This window comes from Sciurus carolinensis, chromosome X (genome assembly GCF_902686445.1).
Source record: "Sciurus carolinensis chromosome X, mSciCar1.2, whole genome shotgun sequence".
Lineage (NCBI taxonomy): Eukaryota > Metazoa > Chordata > Mammalia > Rodentia > Sciuridae > Sciurus > Sciurus carolinensis.
Window position 1 is genome coordinate 131,063,160 of NC_062232.1, and position 21,483 is coordinate 131,084,642.

Below are 21,483 nucleotides of genomic sequence, written 5' to 3' on the forward strand. Positions count from 1 at the left end.
GAATCATCAAGTCACAATGGTGTGTGAGCCTCTATGCTACATATTTTTTCCAAGAACTTAAAAATTATTTTCACTTTTTATTATGGAAACTTTCAAACACATAAAAGTAGAGAATACGCTGACTTCCCCATGTATCCATCACCCATCTACAACAACCATGAAATTTTAACTATACTTAACAATTATTGTGAAACAAATACCAAATAATCATTTTATTGTACTTCACTATGTATTGCTAAAAGGTAAGATCTTTTTAAAATCATAAGTACAATACCTTATTATGCCAAAATTAATAATTCTCAAATATAAAATATATGGTTCAATATTTCCTTATCTCAAAAGTGTTTCACATTTAGTTTGACTCAAAATATAAGGTCCGGGCTGGGGATATAGCTCAGTTGGTAAAGTGCTTGCCTAGCATGCACAAGGCCTTGGGTTCAATCCCCAGCACCACCAAAAAAAAAAAAAAAAAATGTATATATATATATATATATATATATATATATATATATATGGTCCACATTACATTTTGATGGTCTAAGTCTATTTTATAGGTACTCTTTTATTTTTGCTTGCAGTGTATTTATTGGTTTTCAGTAAGTGACCTCTTTCCTTGTTCTCTATATCTTTTGATGCTGGGTCTCTGGTTATGCCATTTATGGTGAGTATTGTCTATACGTAAGGCCAGAGAAACTTGCTTTGAATGTGTTGGGGGTTTTGGCACCTCCTGGTGGTGGAGATATGGTAACAACATCCTCAAATCTTCCAAGTTTGTGGACCTGTGTAGTGAAAACTTCTTGTCCCGGGGGTTGGGAGAGCCCCTTTCCCCAGTTGTACCCTGCAACACCTGCCAGCATGTTCTGTTCTCTCCTGGGTCACTACAGCTCTGCCCTGCATTCTCACTACTCTGGGCAACCCTCCAACCCGGTGCCCCTCCCAAGATGGGACAGGGTAGGATGAAAACGTGGAAACTGTTGGAGCACAGCTGTAACATTAGTCTCTTTGCTGAAGTTCTCCCCAGAGTCAGGAGTGAGGAGAGTGATGGGGGCACTTTCTGGCAGCTGCCTGCTCAGGCTCAAAAGATTGACTCTAATGTTTCTAGTCTCTCCAAGGCTCTGTATTCTCTTTACTGACCTTGAATTCAAGGGACACCCTGCTTGAGCAGCCCCATTGTCATGTTACTGGCATTGTGATCATATGGTAAGACTATCTTTCAACCAAAAGGTCCATTGTTTGCTTGGACCTCCCACCACTCAGCTTCCAGATCTGAACAGTTACTATCTGGGGGATTCTGGAAGAAGACCAGACATATTCAAGTTGGAGGACTGATTCTAGAAGAGTTTAACAATTCTAGCTGCCACTCCCTTAGGGCTGGTGCTTGTGGTTTTGAAAGGCAGAGTTCCTATGTAGATGACTATTAATGTGCTTTTTGTTCATTCTTTTGTTTGATGTTTGGCAGACAAAAAGGCATAAATAATGGTTTAGCTTTTGTTTGAATCTTATAATTTTTACAGTTTGGGAAAATACCATAAATTTGTGCTTGAAAAAACAGTACAGGAATGGATTTGGAATTTTTGAGTATCAGTGTTTGGGATCTGTTTCTTCCATGAGGGAAACTCTTACACCCAATCCTGTAGGAAAATTAGGTTGCTCCCTTACTGATTCCCTGTCATGCATGTCCAGTATGATTTCTGGGAAATCAGGTCCAGAACTGAAATGGGTTTTCTGCTCAAATAGTCACTTACTTATACAGTGCTAGTGTGAACTGTTAGAGAACAGGATGGAAACCCAATTTAGTTCTTGACCTTATTTCCCAAAAATCTTAACAGTGTGGCTTATTTCTGTGATGCCTTTATTCTGAAGGGATCAGGAATTTACAAACTTTTTCTAAAGAAAACAGTGTTGTACTTTTTTCACATTTTTGACTTGCCAAGACTGTCTTTTTCCAATTTTAAAATGTTAAAAAAAATGACATGATTATTGAGAACAGTGGTTCTCAACCTTTTTTGCACATGTAGAATTGTAAACTCTTCTGATGCCTGGCTTTCAGCCTAAAGATTCTGACTTCAGTGGCCTAGGGTGCTGTTGCAGCAGCCTGAGGATTCAGAATGTCTCAGATGACTCCAATGAACAGCCAGGACTGACAACCATTGAAGTACAGAAGTTGGTAGCTGGTACTAATAAAATTATAGTCCTGCTGTTAATGTGACTACTTAATAGGATTTTTAAATCATTATAAATTAAATGCCATACAACTTGAGGTACCTGCTACATACTGAACAAAATTGCAGTATTACAGTTCATAAAATTCGAGTAGATGCATGGAAGGGAATTGTACTGTGGGACTTTTTAAAATCACTAAGATGGAAGAGATCATAGTTTCCAACTTCCCTGAAGACTGAGTTTCAGTGCTAATTTCAACCCCTATCACATAAAAAGCACTTGAGTGTTAAACCTTTTCTAATGACTGTTGTATTTTTCTCTGCATGATGATAATGGTGAAAGAGAATGAGATTGATTAAATCAATGTCTTCCAGTAGATCTTTTGCCTTCACCTGAGACAAGATAGTTTAAAGGAAGGAAAATTGATTTGAAGCTTTCAAAACTCTAAATACCTGGTAGCAGGAGGACATTTTAAGAAGTCTGCAGCTTGAGTCATTAACTCAATTTTGTAATAAAACACAGAAAATCCATCTATTTGATTTTAAAATGGTAATGTAAGGCTGGGGATCTAGCTCAGTTGGTAGAGTGCTTGCCTTGCAAGCACAAGGCCCTGGGTTCTAATCCCCAGAACCACACAAAAAAAATGGTAATGTAAATCTTAGCACCACCATCAATTGATAATTTTAAATGTAATTTAGATCCATAGATGATGTAAACATTATAGTTGTAAAATGCCTTATTAAATAACTTTACTATTAACATGAGAGTTCATTTAAATTATTTCATGGAAATTTAACACTGTTTACCCTGGTGTGTGGACCAGACATCTCTAAGGCAGCATTTCTTTTATCTGCAAAATGGGTTCACTTTGGCAATTCCAAAGAATCATAATTCACATTACCATAGGAAAAGCTCTAAAGTCCAACAGGAAGCCTGTTTACTTGTGTTTAACCTAGTATTCCCCAAATATCCAGAGATTTTTTTCACTACTACAATTCCTAGAAACACTTTGGGAAATGCTGCTTTAAAGAAACCTTTGGCCTAAAATAATGGCATTTGGTCATCAAGAATCTATCAGAATTTGCCCAGAAAGCCATCTTTTTCTTTTTGGGGGGAGGGGCAATGGCAGTTCTAGCATCTATTTGAGCGAAGTGAATGGCCATAAAGTAGCTGCCAATTACCAACAGACTTCATTCAGTAGGTTTTTACAAATATCATCTGGATCTATTATATCCTTATAACTATAAGGACAGATTTTTTATTTTGTTCCTGCTCTCCTGTCTTCCAATGGAATTTTTTTCTTCACAATAAATTAGGGATCACTAAACATTACAAAAATTATTTCTATGTCTTTCTTACCACTGAAGGAAAAAATATTAAGCACCTTCTTCTGACTAGGCATTGTGGCAGGGATGCAAAAGCAGAAATAAATCCTACTGGCACCTGGAAGGACACTTTGCATTATTGGAAGTACAACAGGTGTGGAGTTAGGTTAAAGGAAGCTTTGAATTAATTCAGCATGTAGTCTACGCTTATTATGCTGGAGGCATGAGTCTTTTCACTTCATGTCTCATGACTGGTGGTATGAAATCAAGTGCTAAAGAGAATTCATTAATATCTTATATTGAATAAGCTTAAAATACATTTAGTACCAAACCAAAATTTTTCACTTAAACAGGTTTATTTTAGCAGCTCAATTTTACTACATTCTACACGTCTTAATATTCTATTTGTTCTGCATAGATGGCATATTCCATTAGCTTTTATAGTTGACTTTTTCTTTTGCTATTTGCTGCTACCTGGCCTGAAGAAAGTCAGGAGAATAAATACAATGCGCTTGGTAGAAACATGGAGCAGCATTTAATAAATTCCTCAGCAGAACTTTACTTTGATGGAGACTTCAGTATAAGGTTTTCTTCTTTTTCAAATCCTGAACAGACGAGAGATCTTCCCTTGGGATATCGAGCACAACACTTACGCAGTTCTTCGATAACAGCCTGACACTTTGATTCGATGTAGTTGTTGGCTGCAAAATAGACAGGCAGATCCTAGTCATAATCTCACAGGGCTGAGAAGGTACAAAGATGTTCGGATCAGCACTTACCACCTCTTTTCACTTTACCTATGGAACTGGAAGAAAAAAAGATACATCTAAGTCAACAAAATTCTTTCTGATTTAGAGACCTGTCAATAGGTCAATTAGGAAAAAAAAGTATGATGTACAAAGTGGTTCAAAACTTTTAGTGTATAATTTCCTTTTACTATTGAGTTAATAGATTATCTTTATTCTAGGGCATTGGTTATTATTATTAGTAGTAGTCCCTGATCTCTTAGAAATTTGATAAATTAGAAAAATGCACATGAACCCCCATATGTAAGCATGATTTTTAAAGGTTACAAACACACATAGAGAATATACAGTAGAGACCTTATAGCCTCTGTAGCCTAAAATATGTGTTTTACTCTCCACAGAACACATCTGCAGAGTCCTTACTATACATAGACCCTAAGTAAGTAGAACTTGACCTAAAAGTTTCTATGTCAGCTACAAGTAATCTGAGAGTCTGCATGGAAGTTAACCATACCACTTTCTAGTTATGTGACCCTGGACAAGTTACATAATTTCCGTGTCTATTTTTCTATCCATAAAAGGGTAGTCATAGTAGTTTCTGTCTTGTATGAAAGGATTAAATTATTTGCTATGTGTAAAGCCCTTCACATCTAGCAAGTGCCGAATCTTTCCTGTTCTCACTCCTCCCATATTGCACCAAGGGTATGTAACCAACTTTTTAACTTGGTTCTTGTTCTCCTTTTGTCATGGTTTACAACTTCAAATCATATAAGGATTCATTTAGAAGAAGAAATTATAAGGGGCTGGGGATATAGCTCAGTTGGTAGAGTACTTGCCTGGCATGCACAGGCCCTGGGTTCAATCCCCAGTAGCGCCAACCCCCCCAAAAAAAAAGATAAGCAAAAAAAAAAAAAAAGCCCACATTTTTCCTTCTTATTAAAGTTGGAGGGAATGAAGAAAAGTATGATTAAAATGATATTATTATGCATCAACATTTAAGAATAATCTAAAAGACTATAAAATATTGCTTCCATCATAAAATGAACCAAGAATGAAAAAAGAAATAAGGGTTCTCTTTAGGTGGTGGGTATTTGGGGAAACCTTGACCATTTGTCCTTCACTTGTTTTTATATTTTCAAGAGCATCCATCTATTACTTTAGTAATGGGAAAATTACCAAAAAGTCAATTTTCAGATAGTTCTATAACTTTTTTATTTGTTCTCCTGGCAATAATCACTTGCTGATTAAAAAAATCCTCTACTATTTGGTCACACTTAGAGGCTGAATTAAAACTAAATGGAAAAATCACATCAAATATGCTTTAATAGAAATTCACTTTTCATATTGATTTAGTTGCTGACTCTGGCAGCCTGAATTCCAATTGTATTTTCAAACCCCCCTTCTACCAAATTGGTTTAAATATAAGGGAGTGGTCACCTGAAGCTTCAGTGAAACCTAGTTTTATTCTTTCTTTTTTCTTTTTTCTTGCAGTGCTGGGGACCAAACCCAGAGCCTTATGCATGCTAGGCAAACACCACTGAGCAGCTCCACTCCCCCCCAAGACTAGTTTTAAAATGAGTTGATTTACAAAAGACTTTGCTCCAAATAAGAATTAGAACTGAAACATTAAAAATAAATCAAAATGGTAAGAAATAATAAGCATCTCTATATAATAACATTGAATGTAAATGGTCAACTCTCCAACTAAAAGACAGGCTGGCAGAATGGGTTAAAAACTAAGACTCAATTATATATTGTTTGCAAGAGACACCTTACAGGCAAGGACAGCCCCAGGCTGAAAGTGAAAAGATGAAAATGGATACACCATGAAAATGGAGCCCAAAACAAACTACACTCAAATCTGATAAAGTAGACTTCAAGTCAAAATTAATCAGAAAAGATCACTTCAAACTGCTAAAGGGAACACTCCAACACGAAGATAAAATGATAATAAATATTTATGCCCCAAATGTTGGTGACCCAATTGTATAAGACAGATGCTACTTTTGGTATAAAGACTTAGATAGACCCCAGTATGAAAATTCTGGGTGATTTCAACACATCTCACTCATCAACAAATAGAACATTTAAACCTAAACAAATGTTATCAGTCAAATGGACCTAACTGAAATCTATAGAATATTTTATCCAAAAATATCTGAATATACTTTCTTCTCAGCTGCTCATGGAACCTTCTCTAAAAATGACCATATTTTAGGTCATAAAGTGAGTCTTGGCAAATAAAAAAAAATTGATATATTCCCTTGCATCTTGTCAGATTATAATGGAATGAAACTAGAAATCAACACCAAGAAACTATAGAAACTACATAACCATATGGATATTTAACAATTCACTTTTGAGCAACAAATGAAACATAGGTGATATTCCAGGAGAAATTTTAAAATTCATAGACCTGAATGAGAATAGAGATAAAATATACCAGAAACTGCAACACCATGAGGGGGGAAAAGCAAAATTTATAGCTATGAGTGCCTCCATAACAAAATCAGAAAGATTCCAAATAAACAACCTAATGATGTACCTCCAAGGTCCTAGAGAAACAAGAATAAATCAGTTCCAAAATAAATAGTAGGAAGGAAATAATTAAGAGCTGAAATTAATGAAATAGAGAATAAAAAATAATATAAGAGATCAATGTAATGGAGTTGGTTCTTTGAAAAGATAAATAAGACTGATAAACCCTTAGACAAATTAGCCAAAGAAAGAGAGAGAAAAGACCCAAATTAATAAAATTAGAGATGAAAAAGGAGATGTCATTACAGAAATTTCTGAAATTTCAGGGACTACTTTGAAAACTTACTGTCCCAAAATTAGAAAATCTAGAAGAAATGGACACATTTCTAGATACGTACAGGTACCAAAACTGAACCAAAAGGATATAGAAAATCCAAACAAACCAATAACAAGCAATGAAATTAAATCAGCAATTAAAAGTCTTCTAACAGGTGCAGTGGTGCACACCTGTAATCCCAGCAGCCTGGGAGTCTGAGGCAGGAAGATCCCAAGTTCAAAGTCAGCCTCAGCAACTTAGCAAGGCCCTAAGCAACTTAGTGAGATGCTGTTCCAAAATGTTTTAAAAAAGGGCTGGGGATGGGGTTGGGGCTGTAGTTCAGTGACAGAACACTTGCCTAGCATGTGTGAGGCACTGGGTTTGATCCTTAGCACCACATAAAATAAACAAATAAAGGCATTCTGTCCATCTACAACTAAAACTTTTTTTTAAAAGAAAAAAGGGCTGGGGAATGTGGCTTAGTGGTTGAGTGCCCCTGAGTTCAATCCCCAGTGCCAAAAAAAAAAAAAAAAAAAAAAAAGGCCTCTAACAAAGAAAAGCTCAGGACCAGATGGATTCATAGCTGAATTCTAACAGACCTTTAAAGACGAACTAATGCCAGTGCTCCTGATATTATTCCATGAAATATAAAAGGGGGGCACACCTAAATTCATTCCATGAACCCAGCATCACCCTGATAACAAAATCATGTAAGTACATGTCAAATAAAGAAAACCACAGACCGTTAAAAATTCTTATTAAAATGTAAGCATTACACATTTAAAAACACATTAAGAAGGTTGTACATCATGATCAAATTGGCTTTATACCAGGGATGCAAGGATGTTTCAACATATGCAAATCAATAATAATAATTCATCACATAAATAGATTTAAAGACAAAAATCACATGATCATATTAACAGGTACAGAAAAAAGCCTTTGATGAAATCTAGCACACATTCATGTTAAAAGCACTGAATAAAATTAGGGACAGAAAAACTTACCACCACATCATACAGGCTATATATGACAAACCCAAAGCTAACATCAGAGGGAATGGGGAAAAACTGAAAGCATTTCCTCTAAAATCAGGAACAAGGCAAGAATGTCCACTCTCACCACTTCTATTCAATATAGTACCTGAAACTAGTCATAGAAATTAGGCAAGAGAAGGAAACCAAAGGGATAAAATGGGAAGAGAAGAAGTCAAATTATCACTATTTGCAGATATGATGATAAAAAGACCCAAAAAGACTCCAAACAAAGACTTGTGGAGCTGACAAACAATAGTGAGCTGATGAATTACATTTATTGAATTTTGTATGTTGAAACATCCTTGCATCCTTGCAATAAAACCAATTTAGATGGGAATGGTGGCGCATGCCTATCATCCCAGTGGCTGGGAGAGACTGAGGCGAGAGGATCACGAGTCCCAAAAGCCAGCCTTAGCAACTTAGGGAGGTCCTCAGCAACTTAGTGAGACACTGTACCTAAATATAAAAAAGGCTGGGGATGTGGCTCAGTGGTTAAGCATCCCTGAGACCCTGGTACCAAACCAAAACAAACCAAACCAAACAACAACTTCATCATGACGTACAATCTTCTTAATATGATACTGAATACAAAATGTTAATATTTTGTTAATGATTTTTATACCTATGTTCATCAGGAATATCAGTCTGTAGTTTTCTTTAATTGATGTTTATATGGTTTTGGTATCATGGTGATGTTATCTTCATAGAATGAATCTGGGATTGCCTATCCTCTATTTCATGAAACAATTTGAGGAGCACAAAATCAACTTAAAAAAACAATGTTTTTACTGTACACCAATAATAAACCTGCTGAGAAGGAAATCAGGAAAAAAAAATTCACTCATGATACCCTAAAAACAAACCAACCAACCAACATATGGATAAATCCAACCAAGGAGGTGAAAGACCTCCACAATGAAAACTATAGAACATTGAAGATCTCAGAAAATGAAAAGACCTCCCATATTCCTGGACAGGCAGAATTAATATTGTTAAAATGGCCATATAACCAAAGCAATCTGTAGATTCAATGCAATCCCATCAAAACACCAATGACATTCTTCATGGAATAAAAAAAACAGTCCTAAAATTCATATGGAAGAATAAAAGACCCAGAACAGTCAAAGCAATCTTAAGTAATAAGACCACACTGGAGGCATCACAATACCTGATCTCAAATATTACTACAGAGCTACAGTAACAAAAACAGCAAGGTACTGGCAACAAAATAGACATAAAGACCAATGGAACAGAATGGAAGATAGGAAACAAATCCACACAGTCACCTGATCCTAGACAAAGGTGTCAAAAACATACATTGGAGAAAAGGCATCTTTTTTAACAAATAAAGCTGGGAAAACTGGTTATTCATATGTAGAAGAATAAAACTATTTCCCCATATCTTACCCTGCACAAAAATAAACTCAAAATGGATCAAAGACTTAGGAATTAGACCAGAAACACTACAACTACTAGAAAATAGGGGAAACACTCCAACATATAGGTGCAGGCAATGACTTCCTCAATAGGACTTCTAAAGCTCAGGAAATAAAACCAAGAATTAATAAATGGGATGGTATCAAAGGTTCTGCACAGCAAGGAAAACAATTAAGGTGTCACACGAAAGCCTTTGGAATAGGAGAAAATCTTTGCCAGTTACTCTTCTAACACAGGATTTATATCCAGAATATATAAAGAACTTGAAAGAATTATTACCGGAAAAAAACCCCTTAACCCAATTAATGAATAGGCAAATGAATCAAATAGTTCTCAAAAGAAAAAATACAAATGGTCAACAAATAGGGGGAAATCTTTAGAAATAAGGAAAATGTAAATCAAGTCTACACTGAGATTTCATTGCATTTCCATTACAATAGCATTCATACAAAAAAAGAATACAAACAGTAATAGATGCTAGTAAGGATGCAGGGGGAAAGGAACACTCATTCACTGTTCATGGGACTGTAAATTAGTACAACCACTATGGAAATCAGTAGGATATTCTTCAAAAGACTAGGAACAGAAACACCATAAGACCTAGCTTTACCATTCCTTGGATTTATCAGAAAGAACATATCAATATGTGTATACCCATGTTTTTAGCAGCACAATTCACACAACAGCCAAGTTATGAAAGCAACCTAGGTATCTGTCAACAGATGAATGGATAAAGAAAATATGGTATACATACACAATGGAGTTTGAGTCAGACATAAAGAAGAGTAAAGTTATGTCATTTGCTGGTAAATGGATGAAACTGGAACACATTCTTCATAAGTGAATAAGTCAGACTCAAAAAGTCAAGAGTAGATAATATGTAGAAGCTAGAGAGAAAACAGGAATAAAAAAGGGGATCTCATGAAAATAGAAGGGAGACCTTTAGAAAAGAGGAAGGGAACCAGAGGATAGAGGAAGGGATGGAAAGGTCAATTATTAGGGATAAAATTGACTAAATTATATTGTGTGCATGAATGAACATCTCACAATGGATCCCACTAATATGTATAATTATAACATACTAAAGAAATGTTTTTAAAAAGATGAAAATTTAAAAAGTATTTTTGCATTTTTAGATATATTAATCAAGGAGTATGCTTTAAAAATACAGTGAGAAGACTAAAGAAAGAAATTGAGGAAGACCTTAGAAGATGGAAAGAACTCCCATGCTCCTGGATAGGCAGAATTAACATCATCAAAATGGCCATACTACCCAAGTGTTATACAGATTTAATGCAATTTCCATTAAAATCCCAATGACATTCTTCATAGAACTAGAAAAAGCAATCATGAAATTCACTTGGAAAAATAAGAGACCCAGAATAGCCAAAGCAATCCTTAGCAAGAAGAGTAAAGCAGGAGGCATCACAATAGCAGACCTTCAACTATACTACAGGGCAATAGTAACAAAAACGGCATGGTATTGGCATCAAAACAGACAGGTAGACCAATGGTACAGAATAGAAGACACAAAGACAAACCCACAAAAATGCAGTTGTCTCATACTAGACAAAAACATTTAGTGGAGAAAAGATAGTCTATCCAACAAATGGTGCTGGGAAACTATGATCCATATGTAACAAAATGAAATTAAACCCCTATCTCTCACCCTGCATAAAACTCAACTCAAAGTGGATCAAAGACATAGGCACTAGAGCAGAGACCCTGTGCCTAATAGAAGAAAAAGTAGGCCCAAATCTTCACCATGTCAGCTTAGGATCTGACATCCTTAACAAGACTCCTAAAGTGTAAGAAGTAAAATCAAGAAACAATACATGGGTCTCTTATTTTTCCAAATGAATTTCATAACTGCTTTTTCTATTTCCATGAGGAAAGACATTGGGATTTTAATTGGAATTGCATTAAATCTGTATAGTACTTTTGGTAGTATGGCCATTTTGACAATATTAATTCTGCCTATCCAAGAGCATGGGAGATTTTTCCATCTTCTAAGGTCTTCTTTAATTTCCTTATGTGGTGTTCTGTAGTTTTCATTGTAGAGGTCTTTCATCTCTTTTGTTAAATTGATTCCCAAGTATTTTATTGTTTTTTTAGGCTATTGTGAATGGGGTAGTTTTCCTAATTTCTCTTTCAGAGGATTTGTCACTGATGTATAGAAATGTATCAGATTTATGGGTGTTGATTTTGTACCCTGCTACTTTGCTGTATTCATTTATTAGTTCTAGAAGTATTCTGGTGGAATTTTTTTTGGATCCTGTAAATACAGAATCATGTTATCAGCAAATACAGACCAAGAATAGCCAAAATAATCCTTAGCAAGAAGAGTGAAGTAGGAGGCATCACAAAACCAGGCCTTAAACTATACTACAGAGGTCTAGTAACAAAAACAGCATGGTATTGGCACCAAAATAGACAGGTAGACCAATGGTACAAAATAGAAGACACAAACCCCATAGTTATCTCATAATAGACAAAGGTGCTAAAAACATACATTGGACAAAAGATAACTTTTTCAACAAATGGTGCTTGGAAAACTGGAAATCCACATGCAGCAAAATGAAATTATATTCCCATCTCTCACCCTGCACAAACTCAACTCATAGTGGATTATGAGTTATCAACTCATAGTAGACCTAGGAATTATGGGCTGGGGTTTTAGCTCGGTGGTACAGCGCTTATCTTGCATGCATAAGGCACTGGGTTCAATCCTCAGCATCACATAAATAAATAAAATAAAGGTATTACGTCCATCTGTGACTAAAAAAAAATTTTTAAAAAGAAACTAGGAATTAGACCAGAGACCCTGCACCTAATAGAAGAAAAAGCCCACCCAAATCGTCATTATGTTGGCTTAGGATCTGACTTCCTCAACAAGACTCCTAAAGTGCAAGAAATAATATCAAGAATCAATAAATACTCCAGCACCCCCCCCCAAAAAAAAAGAATCAACAAATGGGATGGATTCAAATTAAAAAGCTTCTTCTCAGCAAAGGAAACAATCAATAACATGAAGAAAGAACCTACAGAATGGGAGAAAATCTTTACCACATGCACCTCAGATAGACCACTCATCTCCAGGATATAAAAAGAACTCAAAAAACTTAACACCAAAAAAACCAAATAACCTAGTCAATAAATGGGCTAAGGAACTGAGCAGACCCTTCACAGATGAAGATATACAATCAATCAACAAATATATGAAAATATGTTCAACATCTCTAATAACTAGAGAAATGCAAATCAAAACTAAGATTCCACCTCACTCCAGTCAGAATGGCAATTATCAAGAATATAAGCAACAATATGTGTTGGTGAGGATGTGGGAAAAAGGGTACACTCATACATTGCTGGTGGGGTTGCAAATTGGTGCAACGACTCTGGAAAGCAGTATGGAGATTCCTCAGAAAGCTTGGAATGGAATCACCATTTGACCCAGCTATCCCACTCCTCGGATTATACCGAAAGAACTTAAAATCAGCATACTATAGTGACACAGCCACATCAATGTTTATAGCAGCTAAACTCACAATAGCTAAACTATGGAACCAACCTAGGTGCCCTTCAACAGATGAATAGATAAAGAAAATGTGGTACATATACACAATGGAGCATTACTCAGCCATAAAGAATAAAATTATGGCATTCGCTGGTAAATGGATGGAGCTGGAGAATATCATGCTAAGTGAAATAAGCCAATCCCAAAGAATCAAAGGCTGAATGTTTTCTCTGATATGTGAATGCTAATTCACAATAAGGTGGGGTAGGAAAGAATATAGTTACTTTGGATTAGGTAGAGGACAGTGAATGGAGGAAAGGAGTTATGGGGTAGGAAGGATAGCAGAATGAATCTGACATTACCCTATGTACATATATGAACTACATGACCTGTGTGATTCTACATCATGTACAACCAGAAGAATGAGAAATAATACTCCATTTATGTATGAGGTGTAAAAATGCATTCTACTGTCATGTATAGCTAATTAAAACAAATTTTAAAAAACTATTTGGAAGACTCCTTTTTTTTTTTTTTACGGTGCTGGGGATTTGAACCCAGGGCCTTGTGCTTATGAGGCAAGCACTCTATCGACTGAGCTATATCCCCAGTCCCTAAGAATAATAGACATGTTTAATTGTAGGGAACTATTTCCTAGGTATTTTTTTATTCACAGCCATTTTTCATCTAAGTTTTCCTCAAATTCACTGTTTTACTTTTAGCCTAAATTTTTCACTTTAATTATATATTTGGCTTTTGTTTGTTTTGCAGTGCTGGGGATTGAACCAAGGGTGCTCTACCACTGAGCTACATCCCTATCCCTTTTTTCTACTTTCACAGACAGGGTCTTGCTAAGTTGCTAAGGCTGGCCTTGAACTCACCATCCTCCTACCTGAGCCTCCTGAACAATTGAATTAGAGGCATGCACCACTGCACCCAGCCATCTGTTTGTATCCTTGTTGCCACATGTTTAAAATACTCTGAAAATTTATGTGGAAAAAATTAAAAAACAAAATAAAAAGAACTTTGCTCAGCTCAGGAATTCTCAACTCTGGCTGTGCATTAAAATCATCTCGTGCAGGACATGGTGGTGCATGCCTATAATCCCAGTGGTTTGGGAGGCTGAGGCAGGAGGATCACAAGTTCGAGCCAGCTTCAGCAACTTAGCGAGGCTCTCAGCAACTTAGCAAGACCGTGTCTCAAAATAAAAAATAGAAAGTGCTGGGGTTGTGGCTCAGTAGTTAAGCACCTCTGGGTTCAATCCCTGGAACCAAAAAAAAATCTGCTTAGCTCTCCAGAATGATTCATGTTCAGACCCTAGCTCCAGGAATTCTTATTTAATTTTTTCTAGGCAAGTAGTTAAAGTTCTTCAGATGATTCTAATATACAACCAGGATTGAGCACCCCTAGCTTTGAGCATGTCACTTTTTATTTTCTGTATAAAAGAATAATTGTTCTCTTACAGTTTACAGATAAAGTCAAAAAATATTTTAAAAGCTTTTTACATACTACCTTGTAAACATTTCTGTATTTCACAGGCTTGTTTCTGGCACGGATCCTTTTGCGGCATATCCAGAAAACTAAAACAAGAGAAATGATTTTTATTTTGCTTTTTTACCCATAAATAAAGCTCCTTACATGGAATTTTCTTCAGAGACAAGTAGTATGCCCTTACAGTTGCTGAAAAAATTACACTAAAAATACTCTTCCCTTGTAGGATGAACCAACTGTATTTTTATAATATTCAGGTCATTAAGCTTGGAAGAAATAAATAGCTTTACATGGAAAAAGTCCTTAAATTCAACATACTCATCTTGAGTATTATAAACCAATGTTGGGCTGGAGGAACCGATGTTGCAGTTCAATGGGCCTGGATGGCTGCCCATCTGTATCATTCACAGAGGAAACCCTTGATAAATGATTAAATTCCTTGAGCCTTTTTCCTACTACTCATGTGTAAAATGATAACCATACCTACCTCAAAGCACTGATGGAAGAACTAAATGTTATAAAGTATATAAGTGTATAGAATACTGCCTATAAGGCAGTAAGTAAGGATTCAAAACATGGTAGCTATTATTACCAAGACTTGTTTTTTGAGATGGGGTCTTGCTATGTTGCCCACGTGGTCTGGAACTCCTGAATTCAAGCCATTCTCCTGCCCTCAACCTGGTAGTAGCTATGACTATAGACGCATGCCACTGCACTCAGCTCAACACTTAAAAAAAATAAAACCGTATTTTAATGTACATAAACTGTTATAACTTCTTCGACTCAGGAAATTCTTTACAGGTGGTAAATGCTTTCCTAGAAATCAGCAATGTTTGATACTACTATGTCCTGAGAAAAGTGCTGATTAAGTAGCTAAAATGATTTTTTGGAGCTCTTATGAAAACCATCTTATTTAAAATATGTACCAACTTATTTAAAAAATCCAAAGAAGGGATTTTAGTGCCTACAATTTTGATCAGCAACTTCTCATAATTTGAAGACAATTTCAGAAAGAAAAAAGGCCTAGGAGCCTTTGTAACTAATTGCATCAATGCAAATAATTTTTTTCAGAACCCCCTAAGTTCTCAGTAGATACAAATTAGGTCAGTACTGGGATGGGAAACACTGGAGCAAAACCTAGGATATTTACAGGATGGGAGAAGGAAAGGCAGGTGAATGTGCTGCAGGGCAAATAAGCGACAAATAGATGTTGATGCTGCTAGGAGCTGCTCTCTTCTCTCTAAATCAGTACCAAGTCCTTGGTGATCAGGGCATCTGTTCTGTAGCACGTGCTGATTTTTGTGGGATTCATCAGATCCCAGTTCCAGCCGATGATGTCCATTAAAGGTTCTATGGCAATTTCCAAAGGAGTCAATTTCAAGTTATGTATCCTTTCTAAATGCTTTTGTTGACTCACTTTGTGCCTGCATAACCCCCTCTCTGCAGTGTCACTTGCAGTATTCTTCATAACCCTTCCTAAACTTCTGTGTTCTTGATGAGTTTTTCAACCCACTCCCTCCCTCCCACCCCCGGGCCCAAGGGTGGGTGCACTGCAGTGGTGGATGAAGTGATTGCCATATACTGAACAGAACAGAGGAGCATATCTTCCTAGAATCCCAGCACCTGGAAAAAAAAATCATTAAAATCACCACAACTGAATAGAGTGAAGACAAAGAAGGGGACGAAGGGGGAGAAATAGAAATACATACCGGGTTAATCATCAGGCAAAAGCTTAAGCAACAGCTCCTGTACTCCCCTGACCTGTCAGAAAAAGAGAAGTTTATAGAGAACTCTGTTATGAGAGTTCCAATACAATGGAAAATGATTAAGCAATATGTGTACCATTAAATGATGCTGTATCTGCCACAAGCGAGAGTTGTTATCCATGTAGCGCTCCTCCGGGTAGAGTTGCCACATGAGAGGTAGCTGGGAGGTAAGAAGGTGACTTGGCCTAGCTGCGTTACCTAAGGGAACCTGAATTTGCTGGACTCGTGCCCTTAGGAAACTTGTCTCCTAATGGAAGGGAATGATAAAAAAAATATATATATATATATATATTTCAGAATATTGAGACTGGATAGAAACCAAGTTACTTGAAAGCAAAATCAAAGAAATATGCAAAATGAAAAGTTACCTCTTCCACAACGGCCACCCATGTGCGCTGGTATTCGTCGCGGTAGATACCCTCTTGGTGAACCCAGAGGTGATCGGGTGGAGCCCCCACATCCTCTCCTGCCATTCTGGGCTTTGGGTTCCAATTCTAGCCCTGCTTTTCTCCACCTAAGCCTGTAGCACCCGCGCACAGGACACAGGTGTGACTTTTGGGGTTTGAATAACTCACCAGTGAGCAAGGTGCCCTGTGACTAGCAACCACCAACCAGAACCAAACCTCATAAATGTCTATTTGCATAGCCTAAATAGAACCAAGGACATCTGAAGCTTTCTGCAAGACTGAAAGTGACACCGAGGTTACACTCAGGCAAAACCTCAGGTAATGCCAACTGTTGACCATAAAGCACTCAAGAATTCTAGGTGAGTTTTGTGAAAATCTAGGACAAGCAGTACAGGAGGCTGGGTACTGGTCTTGTATTCTTTGCATTCACAAAGCGGTGTCTGACAAAATGTAAGCAAAAGAGAATGTACAGGAGAGTGCCTAAGGACACATTATTTTGGCAGGAAGTCAGTAAAAGAGACACATGCATGCCACATTTCTTTGGTAAAAGCCACTTCCAAGCAGTTTCCATTTTAACAAATGTAAGATTCTGAACCACATGCATGATTTTCTAAACTCAAATTTAAAACTTAAGGGCAAAGGACCTATTTATCAGTTCACTAGAAAAGGTTACTTATAGCAGCTGGGCATTTCTAGAAGATGATTTCCATGTTAGGAAAAATATTTAGGGTAGCTTCATGGAATTTCTGACCCGCAAGAGACTTTGGGGATCATGGTGATTTACAGCTGAGTGAGAGCAAATCATAGTTATCCATCTAGATCTTTGTTTCATTTTAATAATGCTGCAGGATGTTACAAGAGCCCATTTTTCCATTGAGGCATAGGTTTCATTTGTTTATTTCCCAAGCCAGAAAAGCCCCTCTGCCCTTTGAGGGGTCTAAAGGAAGCACAATTCCCAGAATGTTTGGGTGGTAGGGCAAACTCTTTCCCTGACAATCCTCTGCCCACTCTGGGATCTCATTTTAAGAACTTACAATAATTTGAGATGCATTTTGCATGTATGAATCTTTTTGCCCTAACACAGCATTGTGGCATAGTTTCAAAGGTAAGGGTCTAACTTTTTCAGAGCAGATAGGGCAATGGGGGATATGTTACACTAAACAAAGACCTCTTACTCCCATTAGGTGACGATTAGGTGGGAAAGAAAATGTAGCATAGCTTGGGAGGTTGTTAGAGCCCTCAAAGTGAGACTGTCCAGAGCAAACCAGATGTCAGAACTCATATAATGCAGAAGAGGAAAAAGTCAGAAATAAGAATGAATCAAACTAAACCAAACCCTCTTTTTCAAGGACAACAATCTGAGTCTGATTTTTTTCCCTCAACAATGTTAGTTTTTCTTTCCTAGAAGGAAAGTAGAAAAAATACTTTTATAGAGGTAAGGAATGGTTTGATTTTTGTGAATAATTTAAGAGCATCAGAGTTATTTCACCCACTATACCCTGATTAGATCTGATTCTGAGCCTGGCATATGCTTCTCTTTTCACATGGATGTGCTTTCTCATTTCAAACTCATTAAAGATGGAACCCTTTCTCCTTAACCAAATCCTAACAACAGCTGTTCTGATTCTGTACACTCAAAACTTATGAATTATCTTGGATTTCTTCTTCTTCTTCAATTGCTATATTCTGTCACCTATTCCAGCAAGCACCACCACTACCACTGTATTCAAGATAAACTTCCCCCAAATGCCATGCTCATTTCAAGCTTCATACTTTTGATCTTCCTTCCTACTTGTCTAAAATACATAAGTTTCTATATTTTGAAGTCATTTTTCCATATAGCAGATAACAATTCTGCTTCTCTTCCCCAGAGCTTTGGAAAGAAAAGTCACAAAATCCAGTATATGCTATTATCAAAATAAAAAGTTAGAATCTTGATTTTTGAGCACAAAAAACATAATTGTGGCCAATATTATTTTAAACTAGAAGCCAAGTGTTAAGAGTTTCAGGACCATATCAACTTCATAGATCCTAGCAAAACAACATGTTGACATTTAAATGTCTTTTGAATAAAAACAAAATTATATTGGATATACTACATTAAAATGAAATAATTCCAGGGGAGGAGAGGGCACATGGATTGGAGATGATGTTTTGAGTTACTATGAATTACTATAAAGGGTTCTTATGAATCACTACAAAATATTCTCAGAAGAAAGGCAATGTGATGTGATATGTTGCCTTGACCCAGAGGTTAAGATACTGGGGGCTGGACAAGATAAGCCTGGAAACGAACCTCAGAACATTACCCTGAAATTGTGCTTGCTAGCAATCAGAAAGCATGGCAACTCAGAGAAAGACAACAGAAGTGATCAAGGGACAGAGAAGCCACCATGGGCAGGAACAAACAACATTCTCAGTAGAGAAATGCAAAGACTGAGCAAGAGGAATCAGATCAAAGCCTGTAAAAATTACAAGTTGTATGAATGTAACGCCATTTCTTTAAATGTGATTCTTAGAACACTTGCTCCCAACAGTTTCCTTAGTCAAATAAGTTTGGGAATACTGGAGAGTCATAAAACAGCCTACCATAGCAAAAGCTCTGGAAAGTTATGTAGTAAAACAAAACAAAACATGCTGTTTAATGTTTCCCAAATTTATTTGACTAGAGATTTTTAGTTCTGGGCATATGATCCTTGTTCACAAAATTCAGGACTCCTTGAAATAAAATGGATCTCTTAAAAACCTCAAGATAAATTTAGGTACAAGATATAAAACAATACACAGAATATAAACATTTGCAACTCCAATTCAAGCAATATTGCCATCTGCAAAAAATGGATTTTAAAAAATATTTAAATAAATTTATAGCTATATTATCCACTAAAACAGATTGTCCCCGTGGGGGTTACCTTGACACCAGAGACCACATTGACTTAGACAGATTATTTTTAGGCACTTTGTAAATTAGGTTCTAAATGGATGACATATAACCTTGAAGGGCTTCCTTAGGTAGGTGACCTAAGTAAAAACCATCCTTTTTTCTTTTAAAGAATAATTTTTTTTGCCTTTTATAAAAAAATAAGATTTGTTTAAATTTCCAGATGTTTGAACAGTGTTTAAACATTGATAAGTTGAATATGCATATTTTACTTGAAGTCATTTAATAACTGATCCAATTACAGTGGGTAAAATCACCAACAGACCCTCAAATCAGCCTGGCCTGTGTATGATTTGTAATTCTGTAACTTATAAGCTTTGTGACCTTGGACAAGTTAACTTCTCTCCACCTCAATTTCTTGAGGTGTAGGATGAAGTTTATGTCTAGCACATAATAAATTTGCTGTAAATATTAATAGTTGTTTTGTACTCCATTTAAAAGTTTGGAGGTGTAAAAGGTAGCCATATGAATTATAAAAGTTAGTGAATGTCATTCTGGAATATGAGATTGATTGACAATAATAACAAACGAAACATATTTTTCTTTTTGAAGATGCCCAAATGAACTTTATAAATTCAAAATATCCCATTATAATGAGAAGAACAGCTGTTGCTGCCCCATCAGGGCAGGGTATACTAGCCATAAAGAGTAACTGAAAATAATATATAACATAAAATCAAAACTTATGAGAAAATGTTGATAGTTCCAATGTAATGGTGCAGTTGGAAATTTTTCCAACCTTCATTATTATCAAAATCTATCATGGAAAGATTTGTCATGTGATCTTTAAGCATAGGTAAAAACGGAGGTTGCTGGCATATACATTACAGCTACTGGATTTGGAGCCCTATTTGTGGAGAGACTTGGGTTGGAACTGACTTGGGAGAAAAGAGCATAGCATCAACACCTCTTCAAGTAGCACCTTGGGAATGTTCCCTTTCCAGTACTGCCATATCTGCCTGGCTTCAGAAATACACGGGAAATAGAAAGTCAAATCAGAAACAAAAACGCGGATAGACTGTGAAGGCATATAATATAACATGGCATATAATTTTCTTTGATTTAGAATTGTTCCTAAAATCCTTGTAATTTGTATACTTGTGACTTGGAAGATCTGTACTTTTAACCCTTGGCATGATGACACACTGTGGAATAGAATTACTTTCACAATGTAATTTCACAACGTCTGATACCATTGAGACAAGATTTGAGGAATCTTGTATTCTGGATATCTGATGTGATATACCCGAACGTGAATAAACACTTAAGTCCCCTAATTCCTCTTCCCCGTATCAAACAAATAGGTACCTAAAAGCCTTTGTAAAAAGTAGCAGCAACCAAGCTCAAGAGTGATACTTTTTCAGATACAGTATAGCACTGTTTCTGCAAAAGGTTACTCACATGAATATAACGTTTCTTGGGCTAATTTCTCCGCCTCGAGAACAGCTAGGCTAAAACTTCCAGGTCCCACACCCCGGGTCACTCGAACCAAGATCTCGACGTGAGCCGGGGAAAAGCCGAGGGGCAACCCCAACCGAGGTCACTAGAACTGAAGTTGCAAGGCGCTGGCCGGCAACCGGAAGTGGTCCAGAGAGAGTTGTACGAGATTCAGGGGCTGTGACTTGGAAATAAAACAAAATAAAATAAAACCTTAACTATTTTAGGACCGACTTTCAAAAGAGCGTCCCCCCGGCTCAAGAGACCGGCGTTCGCGGAGATGTCGCCTCAACGGGCTGTCCCCAAAGCGTGTAGGCCGCGCACCGCGCTCCTCAGCGGGCGGGCAAAATGGGCGCCGGCGCTGGAGAAGCGCCTGCCCAGACGCCCGGGCACCGCTCACAGACCACTCCGCCTGAAGAGAG

At 36.8% G+C, this 21,483-nt stretch overlaps 2 protein-coding genes and 1 non-coding gene across 6 annotated transcripts; 1 reads left to right on the forward strand and 2 right to left on the reverse strand.

Annotated features, from left to right (window-relative positions):
- Nucleotides 1–3,889: 3,889 nt before the first annotated feature.
- Nucleotides 3,890–21,164, reverse strand: Cmc4 (C-X9-C motif containing 4). Of its 4 annotated transcripts, XM_047536006.1 has the most exons (4): nucleotides 21,026–21,157; nucleotides 15,103–15,237; nucleotides 14,532–14,599; nucleotides 3,890–4,189 (listed from the first exon to the last, which is right to left on the reverse strand). In XM_047536006.1, the coding sequence occupies exons 3-4, from the start codon at nucleotides 14,587–14,589 to the stop codon at nucleotides 4,047–4,049; spliced, it is 201 nt and encodes a 66-aa protein (XP_047391962.1). In that variant the 5' UTR covers nucleotides 14,590–14,599; nucleotides 15,103–15,237; nucleotides 21,026–21,157; the 3' UTR covers nucleotides 3,890–4,046. The 4 variants fall into 4 exon arrangements, with proteins under 4 accessions (XP_047391962.1, XP_047391959.1, XP_047391961.1 ...); XM_047536003.1 differs by lacking the exon at nucleotides 15,103–15,237 and having other exon boundaries at nucleotides 21,026–21,164; XM_047536005.1 differs by lacking the exons at nucleotides 15,103–15,237; nucleotides 21,026–21,157 and adding an exon at nucleotides 15,763–15,897.
- Nucleotides 5,040–5,111, forward strand: Trnaa-ggc (transfer RNA alanine (anticodon GGC)). Its single transcript has one exon. It is a non-coding gene; the product is annotated as a tRNA-Ala (tRNA).
- Mtcp1 (mature T cell proliferation 1) lies at nucleotides 15,991–21,164 on the reverse strand. The gene is made up of 5 exons (XM_047536002.1): nucleotides 21,026–21,164; nucleotides 16,645–16,796; nucleotides 16,353–16,523; nucleotides 16,220–16,271; nucleotides 15,991–16,133 (listed from the first exon to the last, which is right to left on the reverse strand). The coding sequence occupies exons 2-4, from the start codon at nucleotides 16,747–16,749 to the stop codon at nucleotides 16,224–16,226; spliced, it is 324 nt and encodes a 107-aa protein (XP_047391958.1). The 5' UTR covers nucleotides 16,750–16,796; nucleotides 21,026–21,164; the 3' UTR covers nucleotides 15,991–16,133; nucleotides 16,220–16,223.
- Nucleotides 21,165–21,483: the final 319 nt, after the last annotated feature.

Coding starts and splice junctions, on each gene's coding strand:
- Cmc4 (XM_047536003.1), bottom strand. CDS start 14,589: ATGCCGCAAAAGGATCCGTGCCAGAAACAAGCCTGTGAAATACAGAAA. Junction 4,190..14,531: donor AATACAGAAATGTTTACAAG/GTAGTATGTAAA, acceptor TCTATTTTGCAG/CCAACAACTACATCGAATCA.
- Mtcp1 (XM_047536002.1), bottom strand. CDS start 16,749: ATGGCAGGAGAGGATGTGGGGGCTCCACCCGATCACCTCTGGGTTCAC. Junction 16,524..16,644: donor GGGTGGCCGTTGTGGAAGAG/GTAACTTTTCAT, acceptor CCCTTCCATTAG/GAGACAAGTTTCCTAAGGGC. Junction 16,272..16,352: donor AGATACAGCATCATTTAATG/GTACACATATTG, acceptor TTTTTCTGACAG/GTCAGGGGAGTACAGGAGCT.